The sequence below is a fragment of the Ylistrum balloti genome, unplaced genomic scaffold (assembly GCF_031769215.1).
Source record: "Ylistrum balloti isolate Yb309-2 unplaced genomic scaffold, AGI_CSIRO_Ybal_v1 Utg371148, whole genome shotgun sequence".
NCBI classification, from domain to species: domain Eukaryota; kingdom Metazoa; phylum Mollusca; class Bivalvia; order Pectinida; family Pectinidae; genus Ylistrum; species Ylistrum balloti.
Window position 1 is genome coordinate 67,392 of NW_026782629.1, and position 18,546 is coordinate 85,937.

At 34.8% G+C, this 18,546-nt stretch overlaps 1 protein-coding gene across 1 annotated transcript; it reads left to right on the forward strand.

Annotated features, from left to right (window-relative positions):
• The first annotated feature begins 12,685 nt into the window (after positions 1–12,685).
• Positions 12,686–17,751, forward strand: LOC132561110 (uncharacterized). Its single transcript, XM_060225841.1, has 5 exons — positions 12,686–12,695; positions 13,233–13,401; positions 14,011–14,303; positions 15,782–15,933; positions 17,680–17,751. Exons 1-5 carry the CDS (start codon positions 12,686–12,688, stop codon positions 17,749–17,751), a joined length of 696 nt encoding a protein of 231 aa, XP_060081824.1.
• The last annotated feature ends 795 nt before the right edge of the window (positions 17,752–18,546 follow it).

An 18,546-nucleotide genomic window follows, 5' to 3' on the forward strand; every position in this document is an offset into this window, starting at 1 on the left:
TTTTCTCATACTTTGCAATAACACATTCAGTTCACTTTGTGAAGGAAATAAAATCTTGCTAGATCGGGACACAACACGTACGTATGTCATGGATGGGTAAATACAGGTAGAGCTGTGACGGATGTTTAACACAAGGTGTCACAAACCATTGATGACCCCAGTATGCAGTAATCGGCCTAAACATGCAGAACTTCGGACAGCATCTATAATGTATCAGGTAACAGGTACACGTGTCGGCATACAGAGATCATCAACAGGTAATACACTGGCCTCAATATCTGAATTATTAGTTGACATCGGAAGTATTGATATATTGTTGAGAAAGTTGTTTTTCATGTGTCTAATTTAGCTTGTATCTGGTATTTACCTAGGTTAAAGTAGGTTTTTCTATGTAGATCAGGTTACAGTCCAATTAAAAAAAGATTTATTTATGGTCATATTTTTTTTATTTCATAGCATATACATCTCATCGATACAAATGAAAATCGCATTACATTTCATTAAAATTTAGCAGTGGCTGTACTAAAATATCATTGAAGGAAATTTACAATTTAAATATATGTTACAGAGGCAATGATTTAGTTTCTCTTGTTCAAATTATTGTATGTGATCCATAGATATGTTTATAAGTAATGGTAGCATGGTTGTAGGTATCAGGTTAATATAACTCAATCATAATATGATGGACTTAGCCACAAGGACTTGGTATTTATTATTATAATTATAATTATATTAGCAATTGCTAAAATACGATTGTCTTCACACAATTTTGTAATGGCTGCTGGAAAATTGGAAGTATAGTTCTCATTATTTAAAACTTTGTCTCATGCTGAAAACAAAAAATTTTTTGAAGTACTTCACCATCCAAACTTCGAACGTTCTAAATGATCCTGACTGTTAAGAGGGACTTAAAACAACAATAAACGAGACACGTTTGTCAGGGTTAACTGTATACACAGCCCGCTTATGTTGTATTACCGGGTACATTATACATTACATTGTCTTTGCATATATAAGCGATAAATCATTGCTACATAAAATTTATTTCAAATTAAAAATGGAAGCTTTTTCTATGACCCTCAAGGCCGACTTTCATAGAAATGGAACGTTTTTTGTCTTGTGTTCATAAACATGTGGTTTGATATTCATTAGGGAAAAAGAAATGGTTCGATAATCACAGAAACATGAACTGGGAAGTGTAAGTAATTAGAATCAGAGGTGTAAGTATTGGACTGCACCCATGTTATTCCAGGGGTTGCAATCTAACCTTGAAATCAATTGACCTAGTGGATTATTAGATAATTATTAATCCATATCAATGCCATCAGTTTAATTTTGTTGGAAACCACTTGAACCGAAACTGTAGGACACACCATATTTTGAAGCCACTTCAAAGTCACACATAGTGTTTCTTTGTGTAATAATTGAAGTCTCTATCAAAACTCAATTTATGAGTAACCCTACACACAGCTCATTTTATGTGAGTTAGATTTGACTTATCTCTTTATGTATATTAAATGGACATTTCTCGTGGCCTTTATACACTTCGAAATTCCACATGGTTGACAATGCATAGGGATTCAAGTTCCCAAATCTAAGCAATATCAACCATGTTTTAATTAATTTGGTTAATGACAGAGTCCAGAATATATACAAGTTATTGACGTTCGTCTGAAATTTGAGATAACAGTGTATATGAAAACAACGAAACATCGAATTTTGGGGATAGTGTACCTCCCATCTAGATTTTGACCTTTCCTTCGTTCACATTTGATTTTGCTCAGTCGCCTGATAGGATACAAAGGAGGAGTGCCAATTTGGGCCTTCTGGCGGCCATGACCGATATTTTTTATTTCTTGTGTAGGAATTCCTTGGGGTTAGGCGGTCATGATATGACATAAAATTAAGGTCAGATCTGAGCCATTCATTAGTTATGGGGGGGGGGGGGTAAAGTGGGGGGTAAAATTCATAAACAGCTCCATTATGACAAACCTACATTATATTTTTGGATTTTTTCTTCTTAATTTTCATGTAATAATCCATATCAAAACATTCATTAGTAAAATTGATTGAAAAAAATATTCCATTGTTGAAAAGTAGGTCATGGTAATTAAGCTCATTAATTGCTAATTATATTAAAGATGAACTTAATTTTCTGCCTTAATGCACATAAAAACAATACCTTTATCATGTGTCATGCTTTAGTAAGATTTATTTTTGAATACTTTATAGAAAATGGAGAATTAATTAATGGGAGGGGGCGGGTTCACACTTTTGACAACTTTTGGTTGATATCAGAGTTGTCTTATGTAATTATATTAGATAATAAATATCTAATAAATAAATGTTAAATTGTACTGCATTAAGAACTGTTTAAAATAAATTGCTTGATAAATGTAGAGATATCTAAACCAGTTTGGTACGGCTGGTTGAGCTTTAAGCTAAAATGGCGGGATATAATGCCATCCCCTGACATATACCTTGTTAAGGATCTTTGTGTCTACCCGGTGAGTATACATGTGCACCTTGTCTCAGACAGTTCATATACCCTTATATATACAATTAATACGTGGAGTCGGCAAATGGGCGGATTAAGCAGTGGAAGACCTTGGGACATGTTTTGCCCAACACTCTCATTCCAGTTGTAGGTGATTTTGTGAGAATTGTGTGTGCAATTTGTAATGCTTTTCGCCCCCCACTTGCCTCTGATTCTCCCAATGACCTCATCATTGCTGAGCGAATGTTGGCTCTGTCAAAATGTCCCAATAAATTGCAAATTCAAGTTGAAAAAGAAGGTTTGGCTAGGAAAAGAGCCATATGGGTCAAGCTTGATGAGGCCAGTTTGCCTGACTTTCCTCAGCTGACAGAACCGGAGTTGAGAGATCTTACCATGGGAGTATATCAGTTGAAGCAGGCAAAGTCATATACCATGGAGCACTTGTCTGAAGATGGCCAGTATGAATTAATGGCATGCAGGGAAAAGCCTGGCTTAATTAAAGTTCAGATTCGTTCCAGACATGTTGCTTCGAAACTGTACAACCTGTGGATTGAGTATTCCCCTGGTTTGACTCCTATATCTGGTTGGTATTGCCAGTGTAAGGTTGGTGCCAGGGTAGTGGGCTGCTGTGCCCATATTGCATCTGTTCTCTGGTACCTTTCTTATGAGCGACACCAGCCTAGGATAGCACACCCAACTGCCTCATCAAGCTACCTCAGCTGTGCTGATGACGCAATGATGATTGAGGACTGGTCTGAGTCTGACAGTGACAATGAGTAACTAACTATGTGTACGACCATTGTATGTATAGTGGAGTGAAATGCAACACTAGAGGTTAAGATTGATATCTTTCATTAGTGTTAATACTTCGGTAAAACCACTAGATACAGACATATGGTCAAAGTTGTCGAACTAAAATTCAAAGCACCGCCTCTTCTTTGTTTTCTTTAAAGTATGCAAAAATATTTCTTATTAAAACATGGTACATGATAAAGGTATTGTTTTTATGTACATTAAGGCAGAAAATTAAGTTCATCTTTAATATAATTAGCAATTAATGAGCTTAATTACCATGACCTACTTTTCAACAATGGAATATTTTTTTCAATCAATTTTACTAATGAATGTTTTGATATGGATTATTACATGAAAATTAAGAAGAAAAAATCCAAAAATATAATGTAGGTTTGTCATAATGGAGCTGTTTATGAATTTTACCCCCACATTACCCCCCCCCCCCCCCCCCCCATAACTAATGAATGGCTCAGATCTGACCTTAATTTTATGTCATATCATGACCGCCTAACCCCAAGGAATTCCTACACAAGAAATAAAAAATATCGGTCATGGCCGCCAGAAGGCCCAAATTGGCACTCCTCCTTTGGTCCCTGGCATTACTTATGAGTCCGAGAAGGTCGAAATAGCTGTTGGTACAGTTTAATTCGTAATTTGACTCTACTGAATCTCATTCTAAATTTGAAAAGTGATACCATCATTATAATCTTTGATATTAGAGATATCGACATATTCGGCATCCGACATGTAATTAACGCCTACCTGGAGAGATTCACTTGGGGGATATTTTGTGTAGAATCAATATATGAACACTGTAATGATCTGGGACATGCAACCATGCAGGTGATGACGTTTTGTTGAGTGGGTTTAAGACTACCTTTCACGGTGTCACATAAAATGGAAGGACAAGAAAACTGTTTGGAATTCTACCAGATATCGTTTTACAGTTATCTGAGGTTTTGTATCACACAATGTACATTTCGAAGACTCTTTTTGTCGATAATCGACTCAAAAGTGTTATGCTCTCTTTCTATTTCCAGATTGGTTCGAATTATTTTTTTTTGATCGAGACATTCCTGCAGTTCGATGACGTCGATGTACAAATCAAGTGTTGTGACCTTCTCATTGCTTACAAATTGATCGTGAGTATTCTGCTGCCATTTCTTGTTCTGATCGAAGTATTCCTAGTCAGTCTTTTTATATTTTATAACAGGCATATACAACTTTTGTGGTGGTGACCAAGAGAAGTAATTTTTGTGCATTCTCATTCATTACTATGACACGCATTCCCCGTACTAGAGTTACAAAATCGATGTCCATCTATACTTGCGGAAAAAGAAACTTTACAAGGGTGTAATATGCTATAAAGTAGGAGCAACATATGTGAAAATCGCCAATACCTTACCTTTATTTAACACCAGCTCAACTGAGACGGTTATTGCATCAGCAGCGTCTTGGATAAAGACCAGCTTTCGTATAAAATTTGAAGCCTCGGAGGCGACTAAGGAAAATTCCAAAGTAATCACATATAAAGTCAAAATCTAGATGGGGAGGTGCAGCAACCCCATAATTACAGTGAAACATACGTGTGTCGAACACGCTTGAATGGAATACATCGATAAGTCGAATGTTTCGTTCGGTCCCAATTTTTTCTCTTTTTATCTTAGTAAATTAAACATGGATGATTCGAACACTGTTAAGTCGAATACTGTGTTTGTGTTGAATATCTTTTGTGGTCCATCTCTCTAAATTACACCAAAATTGCCTTTTAGTGTCAAACATAATTTCCCTGGTTTCGTTCCGAGTGACTGAGTGTGATCGGTCAGTCGTATTTTGTGACTTCTAATTCTGACTTGTCATGTGCAGAAGGCACAGAAAATTGTTCGTTGACAACATCACTGGTTTAATGGCGGAATTCCATAAAGTACGCCAACCAAGTAAAACTGTTGTAAAAAATGTACAAACATTAATGATGCTTCAGAGGACAAACCCTGGTATGATTGTACATGTAAAAACTTGTATAAAAAGTATATAGATGCATTGAAATGTTTTAACATGTGCAAAACTGCTGCAAACCACACCAAACTTGTGTCGTGTAAACGTATATACAAAATAACTGAAAATAGATTAAAAAAGACTTATAAGCGTGCTGAAGGCGACATGGTTGAGTACCTGCGAAGATATAATCCAAAATGTTATTATGCTCACTTCAATAAGAAAAAAAAGAGTAAATCTTTAAATGTATCTTTAGATAGTTTTTATGAGTATTTCAAGGGTTTAGCTAGTGGTGATAACGTATTAACTGATGATATTGTTTTTCATGAACTTGAAAACTGTATAATTCCACGGAAGTCAAAACAGTTATTGCCAAGTTGAACAAAGAAAAAAGCCATGGCTCTGATGGTGTTTTGAATGAATATTTCATTGAATTTTGTGACAATTTATTGCCTTCTCTTACCACTATTTTTAATGCAATTTTCACTATAGGGTATTTCCCGAAAATATTGAGTAATGCTTTTAATTGTACCTGTTTACAAGAAAGGTGACTCTTCCAATCCTTGTAATTTTAGAGAAATTAGTTTATTAAGTTGTATGACTAAGTTATTTACATCTGTATTAAATACAAGACTACTAAAGTGGGCCGAAAATGATGACGTTTTAACAGATGCTCAGTTTGGTTTTCGACCAGGAATGGGAACTGTTGACGCAATCTTTGCTTTACATACACTTTTTACAAAGACATTAGCGTCCTCACGTAAAAGACTATATTGTTGCTTTGTGGATTTTCAAAAAGCTTTTGATTGCGTCAACAGGTCTCATTTGTGGTTGAAAATTTCAAAACTTGGCATTCGTGGTAAGATTTTTAATGTTGTTTAAAGTCTTTATATACCATCATAAAATCAAGTGTCTTACATATTGCTAAATTATCACATTTTTTCAACAACAATATGGGAGTCTTACAAGGGGAAATTATCTCCCCTTTAGTTGTTTCTCTATACGTAAATGATTGCGAATTTGAGTTTTTAAATAGTGGTGTTACGCCTATTGAATTGCAAAAGTTATCTCTCTTCCTACTCATGTATGCGGACGACATGGTTCTTTTTTCCGAAGCCATTGAAAGCCTCCAGGACATGCTAAATACACAATCTGCTTATACTTAACTGTAAACACGGCTAAAACAAAAATTGTAGTCTTTAGAAACGGAGGAAACATAAAAGAATGCGAACGTTGGTTTTACCAAGGAAATCTTATTGAAATTGTTGATAGGTTTTGCTACCTTGGACTTGTTTTAAACTATAATGGCAAATTTAATGTGACACAAAAGCACCTCGCCGCTAAAAGTCGTAAAGCTTTATTTGGACTTAAAAGAATACTGTGTCAATGCAACTCAACTATACAACCTATTGTTCATTATTTGATGCTTATGTCAACATTGTCTCAAATTATGGATGCGAAATATGGGGCTTCCATACCGCACCAGATATTGAAAAGCTACATTTAGGTTTTTGTAAGAACATTTTAGGAGTTGAACGATCAACGGCTAATGACATGGTGTATCTTGAACTTGGAAGATTCCTTTTATCTTATTCACGTAAATTGAGAATATTTAAATATTGGTGTAAACTCATGAAATCAGATAACTGTATATTACGAAATTGCTACGATTATATGTATAACAAATGTATATCTAGCCCAAACTGTAAGAGTTGGGTGTCACTTGTTAAGAACGAGTTATGTTCTCTTGGTATGTATGACCACCGGTTAAAACAGGAGTCTGTTAATATAAAATCTTTTTAAGCTGTTGCTAAACAAAGATTGTCTGATCAACTCCAACAGTCGTTTAAATTCGTCCTCCAAATATGTATTTTATAAACATTATAAACATTTGGTTGACAAAGTCTCACTACAACTGTACCTGTGTAAGCCTATTCCTATTAAGTATAAGAAACTTATCACCAAAATACGTTTATCTGTTCATTGTTTAAATGTAGAGACAGGAAGGTATACAAATATTCCTGTGGAACAGCGCACTTGCAAACTTTGTAATTCCGACTTTGAGGATGAATTCCATTTTGTACTTAAATGTCCTGTTTATAAGAATTTGCGTCGTAAATATATTAAACCATACTATAGGAGTAATCCCTCCGTTTTCAAATTAGTATATTTACTTAAAACTCCTAATGTAAAAGACTTATGTAACTTGGGAAAGTATTTGTATCATGCTCTCAAACTGTGATCTAGTCTATTGTAATAAACTCAGTAAGTTTTTGAATGTAACTATAATTATAGAAACAATGTCTGTCTCTCTCTTTCTCTATTGTATAGTGTTTTGTTTACTCTTTTTGCACTTGGCTGCTTGAAACCAAAGGAAAAACAATCGTAAACTACCACGTCGATGTTGATTGATAAAAACAAGTTTGTCATTGATACCTTTGTTGATGATCTAAAATACATTTACTGATATACATGTACATAAACAATGTATAAGTACCAGTTTTAATTTGTTTTATCTTACGGTTAACGCTCTTAGGGTGCTGTGCGTTTAAACTTATGCGGCATTCACCTTTCCGTAACCAACATCAGTGCTATCGATGTTATATCAATATAAAATGTTCAAGAGTACGTATTTATTGCGTTTTATTTAAACGTAATGTTGACGGGACATGTTTTTCGTAAAGATATAAATATCAGTACAATATTTGTATTAATGTAAGCATCGATTTCACTGAGTTATGTATATGAGAATGGGTGCGTATGCACGCGTTTCACATTACATTTTTGGATTCATATATTCGTACTTCTACCTGTTTATGTAAAAGATACATAATGGCCACGAGTAATGTATCGGATATATCACACGAGTCCGAAGGATACATTACGAGTGTCAGTTATGTATCTGTTTTATCCAATGACCACCGAGGTTTTCTCATCCACGTGCCAAGGGGCGGAGCTAGAACCTATTAGTAGCCAATTAGTGTCAAGTGTCAAGTCGATGATTTTCCCGCTATTTTCTTACCCATCCCATTTTCTGTCACAGTAATAATTCATTTCATTAGTAGATGTCAGAGATGTCGGAGCTGGACAACGTATAGAAAAGACTTAAGAAACATCGACGCCGGTGTTTTCGGCGATCTCGATGATAAAATATTATCATAGGCCGTCGACAAGCATGAATTTATTCAATGTAGGGCTATACAGTGTTCATGTGCTGATCTCTGTTCTCGAGTAAGTAATGCGTTGTACTTTTATTTTTTTTTACAGAACTGTTTGAATGTATTAACTAAAGTCAAAGCGACGCATATCGATTTAACAAAATCTCTCTTGTTTTTATATATATATATTTTTTTATGTTTTAAAGATTTGTTCGAAATCTTTCCTATGTCTTTGTTGATCTGTCTCGCCCACTTGGAAATAGGCACCACCTCCATAATGAGGTGTGGACCAATCGGAGAGAACCATGCGATATTTTAGATATCACATATGTGCTATCTGAAATATCGCATGGTATGGGATTCATCACCAGGAAACGATCAATTTGATAATTCATTTTAATTTTTCAATTTTACTATTTATATTTTTGTATTAAGAAACCAAATAAGCAGGATACTTTTATTAAAGTTAAATGGGATGATAAGTGCATCTAACAGAACTTCAAAGCTACTAAGAAGATTTTGAACCTCTTTGCATTCCCATAAAATGTGAGTTATAGTTTCAATCTCAGAGTTGCATAGTATACACAGAGGAGATATAGCTAATCGAGTTTTAAAAAGAAAATAATTAGTTGTAAGAATGTGGTGATTACTTCTAACCTGGAATTTTTGGAACTTTATATTTGTCGTTATCAGAAAGGGTAGCTTAAAAATTTGGTGCCATATAAATTCACTAAAATCAAAGACTTCATTCCATTTTTTCTGACCTGATGGAATAACATTGCTCTTTATTAAAATACTATGAAAATATTTCGAACCTTTACGCTGTTTAAAGAAATGTTCCAAGTTTAAGGGGATAAAAGGATATTCTAATTTTATCTAAGGAAAATCTGGATCAGGGTTAAAATGCCTTACAGCATTTAGAATGTTCCAGAATTAATATCTTTTATCAGATCATTCACAACAATGACACACTTTCCTAGCCAGTCCTTAATAAAAAAAAGATTTCTTATCAATAGTTATTTGATTGTTTAATTGTTGTTAGATTTTCATATGCTTTAAAAACAACATACCAAAACTTGTTTGCACATTTATTTTGTCAGCGTTGTATGTATTCAGTACCACAATTGGCCATCAGGTCTTTAGAATTACTTGCCACTTTGAAGTAGACTGGAAAAGTCTTCTAATCCACCCAATCATAAAAGAATATATAAAGGTTCTTACATTAACCATTTTAAACCTCCATCAATGTAATCCTGGATAACATCTTCTTTTACGTTGTCAGTTTTACTGCTCCAATTAAATTCATATAGCAATGAGTTTAATTTAGAGAGAAACTTGACATCAGGGTTTGGCAGCGAGATAAATAGATGGTTAAGTTGTGAAACCAAAAGTGATTTAATTATGTTTATTTTACCAATAGTGGTTAATAATTGTCTTTTCCAGGTACTAATAAGTGATTTAAGTTTTGCAAGTATTTTTTGGTCAAAGTTCAGTTTTGGTATGTGAGGTTAGTTTACATGAAATTCAATACCAAGAAGTGTGAAATGATCCCTACCACATTGTAAATTAAGTTCAGGAATGAATAGGTCTATGCTGAAGTTTTTGCTGCCAATCCACAGCACTTGAGTTTTTGAAATATTAATTTTTAATCCTGATATTCGTGCATAAAAGTTAGGTTCTGTTATTGATTCCTTCAGTGACCTTTCTGACCCATCAAGTGCCAGTGAAGTGTCATCTGCATACTGTGACAGAAGTATAGGGGAGACATCGACACCGATACCCTTAATTTTCTCATTGTTTCTTAGTTCAATTGCCAAACTGTCGTCACAGAATATAGATATAGGGGATGATCGGGTCCCCTTATCGAAAATCCCTTTTTATTTAAAAAAAGAAGACAGATTACCACCCTGATTAATTATAGCACTGGCTTTGTTATCTAATGTTTTGACCCAAGAGATTAGACCATTCCCAACCCCCCACTTCGCACGTGATCTAATTATGCTGCCTTTGATTTTCTTTTCCCTGATTGACTTTTTAGCTTCTAACTCACTTATGTTTGCTTCATCTTGTTCTTCCATAACCTGAATCGCTTTCTAAAGGATGTCCTCAGGACCAAGATAAATCACCACAGAAAATGATTTTTTAATCGCAAAGTCTTCAACCGTTTCAGTAAGAATATCGTAAAATTCCTGGTGGCATCTGCGTGCCAAGATCGTCACCGATATTGCTATCTGTCACACATACATATATACAATTATAAGAAATTGGAATCCTTCTTAAGAAAGGTGTCCGCGAAAGAAAGGTGTCCGCGAGAGGCATGCATAAAAAGTCTTCTTTTTCTTCCATCATTCATAATTGCAAAGAGCTTGCCGTCCACGCTATACGAGTGTTTTTAAACACTGAAGTTTGTAGGTGTCCTTTAGGATCTGCTGGTTGATCTTGGTGAGATCTTCGAAGATGGTGTAACCAGTCTTCTTTAACTACATCCGGATTTATTTCATTTCTTTTCCGTCTAAGAGTAAATTTGACGATGACGTTCCGGGGTCTATCTCTAGCGAATTTTCCAAGATGGTGAGCGATGTCAATATAACCACTAGTAATCCGAACATCAAGTTTTGAAGACACAAAATTCACGATTTTGTCTACACATTCCTCAAGCGACTCCGATGCAGAATTGTCCTTGATACCATAGATTCGGAGTGAATTCTGTCGACCGAGTTGTTCAAGTCGTTATAACGTGCATCCATATCCTCCTTTACACACTGTAAACCACTGACTTGTGTTTTCAAGTTACCAATTGTCTGACAAAGATTTTCGTTTTCCATTTCCAATTCGAAAACTCTACCTCTCAATTCATCCACTAACTACCTGTTTTCCTCTCTGTTGCTTTCCTTGAGTTCTTTATCTTGGAGTAAAAGTCACTTTTTGTAATGAGGGTAGATAGTACGGCCGAGATCTCATCAAGACTGTCCTCGATATTCTTGTCAGACCCCCTAGTCTTAACTGCTGAGCCTCTCGAGCTTTGTTTTTTACCGGCCATGATTTCCTTAAAACATAGTATCCATATATATCACAGATACAGTAATCCAGGTAGGTATAGGTACAGTATCTAGTACGCCATTAACAGTAGTCACTATGTGGGGTCTTAGGCCATTGTCCTAACTCCAGATGCCAAATTACACATTTCCATTGTGAATTTCAAACGTCAGATGTTACAAACTGATCAAATATCCACTTATATCGGACGCCATCCAAAAAGATGAATGAAAAAGTTATAAGAATATGTAGAAAATTCACTTTTTTTGTCGCATCTCCAGACAAAGGATTACCGAGGTCCAGCATGACCTTGACATCTCCTCCATTTTTGATGTCGATGAAATTAGACAAAAAGTTGTATTATGACTACGGACATTGCCACAACTGCGGTTTCCTTATTCAACAAAATGGCCGGCAATTACTGGCTTCTGCTTGGTCATAATTTACATGTCCGATTTGAATGAAAAATGACCATGTTTCTATATTTAGGTTCTACGAACACTACAGAAACTTCAGTATATTATTCAACAAACTAACCGTCATTTTCTGGCTTCTAATGGTTCGTTGTTTGGAGATGATGAAATTTGATTTATTGATTTTAAAAAGATTGCCACCCTGCCCTTGCCTGATATTGACTAAAATTTCAGTATTACCCATTTTGTTTAAATTTGTGCGTATGCATATCTACTGCAACGATTTCTTTTTTACCTACTCATGAAATTGACCGTCATTTCTTGGCCTCTGATTGCTTGAAACTTTTTATGAAATGTTATTTAGTTCCATTACGAAAGAGGATGCACATACATATGTTTTGTAACGTTCCCCGTTACATATAGAACTTGTTTTGATAACAGGTGTCCATACCGCGATTCATCGCTGCTATATCATATTTTACTATACTATATTTTTGATATATCATTAAGTTGTAATATTGATTTTTTTTAAGTTAGAGTGTCTGTTCTCTGACACCATATGCTGATTCTATGTGTCATATGCAATTATATTTTTGCCTTATATGCTAATGCAACTTGAAACAAAATTGACATTGGATGACATTGAAACACATGTGACAACACGCGACTATATATATACTAACTGTAGGACTTTACACTGTTATTTATAAGACGGCCGTCAAATAGATATTGATCAGATTTAAAATCAACTTATATATATACTGCATAGAAAGCCTTCGTGTTTTCTCAAAATGGATAATGGTAAGTTGATGACTTTTGTTTTTAAGTTGTTTTATGAATACAGAAATTTATGGGTTTTTTGCAACATATCAGGAGTATTATATATTAAGCTAGGTCTTCTTTCTTTGGAATTTTGTTGTAAAAAAATACAGATTCTTGAATGATATAATGATTAACACGAATAAACGACCATTCCATCTAAAAGGTTTCAAAAATTGTAAACAATATCCTAAAAATTCCTTTGTTTCTGATCGCAGTTTTAGTTATATCAACCCAGCTTGTCAAATTTGAAGGTATTATTTTAAGGATCGAAACTAAAATGCTTATCTCCCACTTACTTATGATATACAGATACAGGATTCGTACTTTCAGTCATTACTTTGGTTTTTCTTTTGTTTATCTGTCATGATTTATCCCCACACATTTTATTTTGAATTTTGTTATTTCATCAACAATGAAATGTATTAAGTACACTGCGGTACATGAAATCAGAGTTAAGTAAAACAAATTCTATAAAACATGTTTTCACTATGTTTTATGTTCATTCTTTGTTTTTAGGTAAACGTTCAGTGTTGCGAAAGACTTGGGAGCAACAAGATGCCTCTTACCAAGGAATGATGTTAAATTCAAAAGCACCGTTGCTGCATGAGGAAGACACATCAGAAATATTGTCGTATCTCCCTACCTTACAAGGTCTTGATGTTGTAGAACTCGGCTCGGGAATCGGGTAAGTCTTCCAGTCATCACAGTCTTTAAATATACCAGAGTGGGTGGTCGGATGGCGCGACAGTAACATCCTCGCCTTTCACATAGGAGCCGGAGTTCAATTCCTGGCACGGACGTGAAAATTTTGGGGTCACCTACTCGGCCACATGGGTTTCTCCGGGTACTCTGGTTTCCTCCCCTTGTTTCGCATTTTTTGTAAAATAAATGAAATTTATATTTATATTTATATATCAGAGTGAAGTGGAGGATTGGAAAAGGGTTGATGTATTATCATTGCATTCATACCATTCAGTTTGGAAATAAATAAAACACGTTTATCGAGCAGGTTTCATACGTGTTGTTCTATCAACCGAATCACAATCATGATTATTTGGCAATCCTTTGTAAAACAAGTATAGAATAACATTTCAAAATGCATTATACGAGCGTTGTTGCTACAATGTAGATATTTAATAGTGATAGAAACAACTGGCTAATGCGTATTCAGTTATAGTGATATAAATGTACATTGTACTGTCCTAACAACAATCTTATGCAACCATTACTGTATTACTGTACTGAAAGAAATGGTTGAATCTAATAAAGGCTACATTCTATTTTCATTTAAAAGGCGTTTTACGGGAAGTCTTGCGAAGACAGCTGACCACGTGTTAGCTGTAGACTTTGTTGATAAGTTCATTAAGAAAAACAAAGAAGTAAACAGCATGTTTACAAATATAGACTACATCGTCGACGATGCTATGAATATCAAGCTGGAGCCGAATAGTGTTGGGTTCGTCTTTACCAACTGGCTATTTATGTACCTGGACGACAATGACACAACACGTCTGCTGAACAATATACTGAAATGGGTTCCTTCTGAAGGCTACGTATTTATTCGAGAGTCCTGTCTTTATGGATCAGGTAATTATAAGTTTATGTGCAATGGAAGTATTTAACAAAATACTCAAAAGCGAATACCAAATATCAAATCAAATTTAGAACAAGATAAAGCATTGGCAAGTGACGCATTTAACTCGTTATACAGCCAGTTCCTCCTTCTTGGACGTATGTTAGTGACCTTAACTGTTTGAAGGCGATAGAAGGAAATCTAAAATAGCCCAAATGAAAGTCAAAATGTTGATGGGGAGGCTCATTAACCCGTAATTTAAAAACGTTCATGATATCGAATGGTCTGTGGTAGCAATTTTCTTAAATATACTCTGAATTACGCCACTATTTGAATAAATTAAAATGTGGTATCCAAGGTAACACTAAAGTTCGCGAACTTAAGTTCACTTCCAATGTTTAAGCTTGCAAAATTTAAGTATTATACAAACGGCACACAAGTGAATATAACCTTTCAATATAGTTTTGTAATAAGGTACCCCATTTCCAAACATGGAATGTAACTGCAGCACAAAGACTGTACAAATTGGCAAACAAATGAATAACACATTTTAATAGAAATTTAAAGCTAGGCACACTAGCGCCAAACTGCATCATAAAACCATTTCGTCTTTCTAAACGTGGAACTGCACTTGCCTGATAATTAAATAAATTTCGTGATTTTCATATATAATTTTAGAATAATGTTAAGTACATATGTATATTCTGAACCGTATAAAGTATATAGAGAAAAATATTACCTTTATAGGTCTGTTATATTTCTGTCTGTCTAAATGGATACTCGGGTACAAGAATAATTTACGAAATCATTTCAATAAAGTTGTGGCAGTTTGGAACCTATGCTGCCGTGCCTTGTTGAGCAAAAGATGATCACGGCGCCGCGTTGTAGCTAATGAACGACCTCTAGTATGACGTCTGAAAGAGTTACCCTTAGTATGGAAGCGATTCCACATTCCTTACACCACGGTTTGAGATTTCAAAAGTCTGTTGTAACCTGACGTTGTGAAAAGCCAGGTTGCGTCGTTCCTATGCTCCTACATATTACATATTTCACTGTTGTCTGGTCCATCTTTGTGTCATAGTTAAAAGAAAATTACGCAAATAATGTTCTTTAAAATTATTTCCTTACTAATTTTAACAACAATATATTCAGCAAAGCTATAGGGTGTACAGGTGGAACAGCGTGTACTCGCTTTCATTTTTGACTGAACATGTCCACATGGAACAATCTGGAAGACATATCGGCCAGAAGTAGAATTAAAGGAAAATATGATATCATTACTTGCATTTTAAGATCTTTATCAAACAGTAGGTGATTATCAATGAATAGTGAGTAATATATTTTGCTTTTATATGTATAAACGTTGCTCGTGGTCACTTTAGGGGTTGTAGAAATATACTGTATGTAGGCAGCTTGAGATAGACATTAACTATCGTTATTAAGGCTGTATCAACAAATGAAAACGATGAACGATTGGACTTCTGTATTTCAGGTGATTTGTCATTTGGAGAAAATACGACTTACTATCGGGAAGCACGCCAGTATGAAGAACTGTTTCGCACCATCAGTACGACTACCAGTGGTGGAGCGAAGGAATATTGTTTTCGTATAGATAAGTCGAAGTCATTAGACTCTTACATCAAGGTAATAATGATTTTCAATTCTACGTTTAGATTTTTTGCTCAACTGCCTATTATTGCTTTGCGTCCTGTAAACAGCCACCATGGTCATTTAAGTACATGTCAAGTGAGCTTGAGTTCCCGGAGAAAAACTATCAATCTGCGGCCAGCACGTGGCGACTGCGACACGTAGCCTTGAACTTGCAACCAGGGTTAGATATTAATAATAAAATAACCATTCTGTCACATCGGGCCCCTCACAGTGAAAATATGCGACAAATTCACATTTTCGAGATAACGATGAAGCATTTACGCTTGAAACCTCTCGTGGAAAGAGATATATGTGTAAACCTAATTAATTGCTGATTACACCGTACCTGTCGCGGGTTTCTTCTTTATTGTTATTTGTCTTGTCACTTGTAATCTAATCATTCAAATTAACATAGCAAGTTGTTCCTGTCATACAATACAAGTCATGTTGATATTTGAGAAGTTGGTACCTGACATGGATGATCTTGTGGAGGTCATGATACCTTGTGCCATGTATATACTATTCCCGACACATCTAGACAATGCTCTATACCGAGATTTGCAGTGAAAGTTGTTACTTCTTATCATAAATGATAGATGATTTTGTACACAACAGTAAATCTTTCGGCGATCATATTATATAAGAAACAAGCACGACTTTGTGTCACAAATCTGAAGTATTGTAACATAATGTTTTATTGACACCTGTTACGAGGTCGAACATAAAGGTATATGGTATGAATCAGGTAGATTTCCGAGCAACAATGTACACACAAGCAGTTAGATGAGAAACAAATTTAAGATAATTTGGAGTGTCTTGGACGTCAACAGAACCATTCACTTATTGTTTCGGCAAATGTTTAGTACTAAGGCGAGGAGAAATAAAGTATGTTCCTATGAAGAAAAACGAAGTTGAAAAGAGCCAAAGGTTTACCGCCTCTTACGGAAAACCTGTAGAGCGTTATTATCTTTAAAAAAGAGAGCTCCATCTGAACAATTTGAAACGTTTTTTGAGATTTAATCCTTTTCATCTTACATAAAGACGTTCTTAACCGTGAATGATGTACCAGTAATGCATGTAAGATAAAGTTAGAGTTAGGATTTATCCAAGTAGACGAGATGCAGCTCCTATTCAGGTATATTGAACACATGACCGCTGACGGATCAGCAACGATTTTGTCGTTTACATCTCTTCGAAATGTAAAAATAATGCTGTATGTTTGTACTAACTCCACAAGGTTAACATGTACAGTATATTGACTATTATTTTCCATTCAATATGTTGCAAATTTAGCCAATACATTTGTTCGTCTTTTACACTGAGATATATAGGCTCTTACCAAACTTGTTACATGTAATTGGACATTCGATACAATTTGAACAAATGATAACGATTTTAATAATCGCTGGAAATATAAGGAGGGACGGGAGTTTTGTATCTCAACATGTTAATTTCTTGTATAGTTACACCAGCAAAACCAGAATGAAGGAGTGACAAAAGTGCGAAATAAACGTATGTTTCAGTCAGATATGGTGTTTTTCTCACAGATGACCGCAAATGAAACTCGTCATAAATGTTTCCCTTTACTGATCAGGAGTTTCATATGAAATGGATATAATCATTATGTAGTGCATCATTTGACTGTTAAGATACCATTGAACAAACAAAAAATGTTGAAACTGTGATATTACAAATTCACAATACTTTTACATAATAAATGTGTTGTTTCCTTCCTTCCAGGTAATGAAGAACAAAAACCAGATTGCATGGCTCCTACAGAAAGTGAGGCGAGAGAACGAAGCTAGATTGTAATATCTGAGCAATTTGTTCTTTCATATTTAGTGTATATTTCATATGAAATACAACCGAGATTTGAGGAAATCATTTGGCAAAATACACACATTCCATAATCTTCAACATCATATAAGTGTTATGCTACAATGTATGTTACATGCTATTTCGAGGAAGAACTTTCCCGATCATGGTATAACACATAACGTTCTTCAAACATCAAACATTTCAGGCTATAGATAGCTAACTGCATTTGTCATCTCGATCGCTGAATGAATGTTAACATCTCTTTCAGTAATAGAAATGTCTCGATATTTTGAAATAAGTAATATGACTGAATCAATTGTTGATATATTTTTAGATATGAATATATTGTAAATTTGTTGAAATATGAATATCAATACCGTATGAATATAAAATAAAATGATCATCAAATTTGATGAAAGTTGTTTAACTTGACCATTGGTATTCTTTGAATGCTTTACTTTAGCATCATTGATGTCGGTTGAATAAAACAAGTTTTGTTTGTCAGAAATGGGTACAAAAGCAAGAAAACGTCGACATGATGTAAATTTCATTTAAACTCGAGAAAAGGATATCAAAATGTGCCGAAGAGGAAAATGCATAAGGGTACCATTAAACAGAAAAAAAACAAAGTGTTCCGCACAGATGAGCGTCCTCTGTTTTATCGATGACAAGTTCTCAGTAAATACTTCCTAGTGAGTTATGTCACGTTCCTTAATCATCACAACAAGGTTTATGATAGAGAAAAGGACCTGCATGCCAGCGAGTATTAAACACATAGAGCTATAGAAT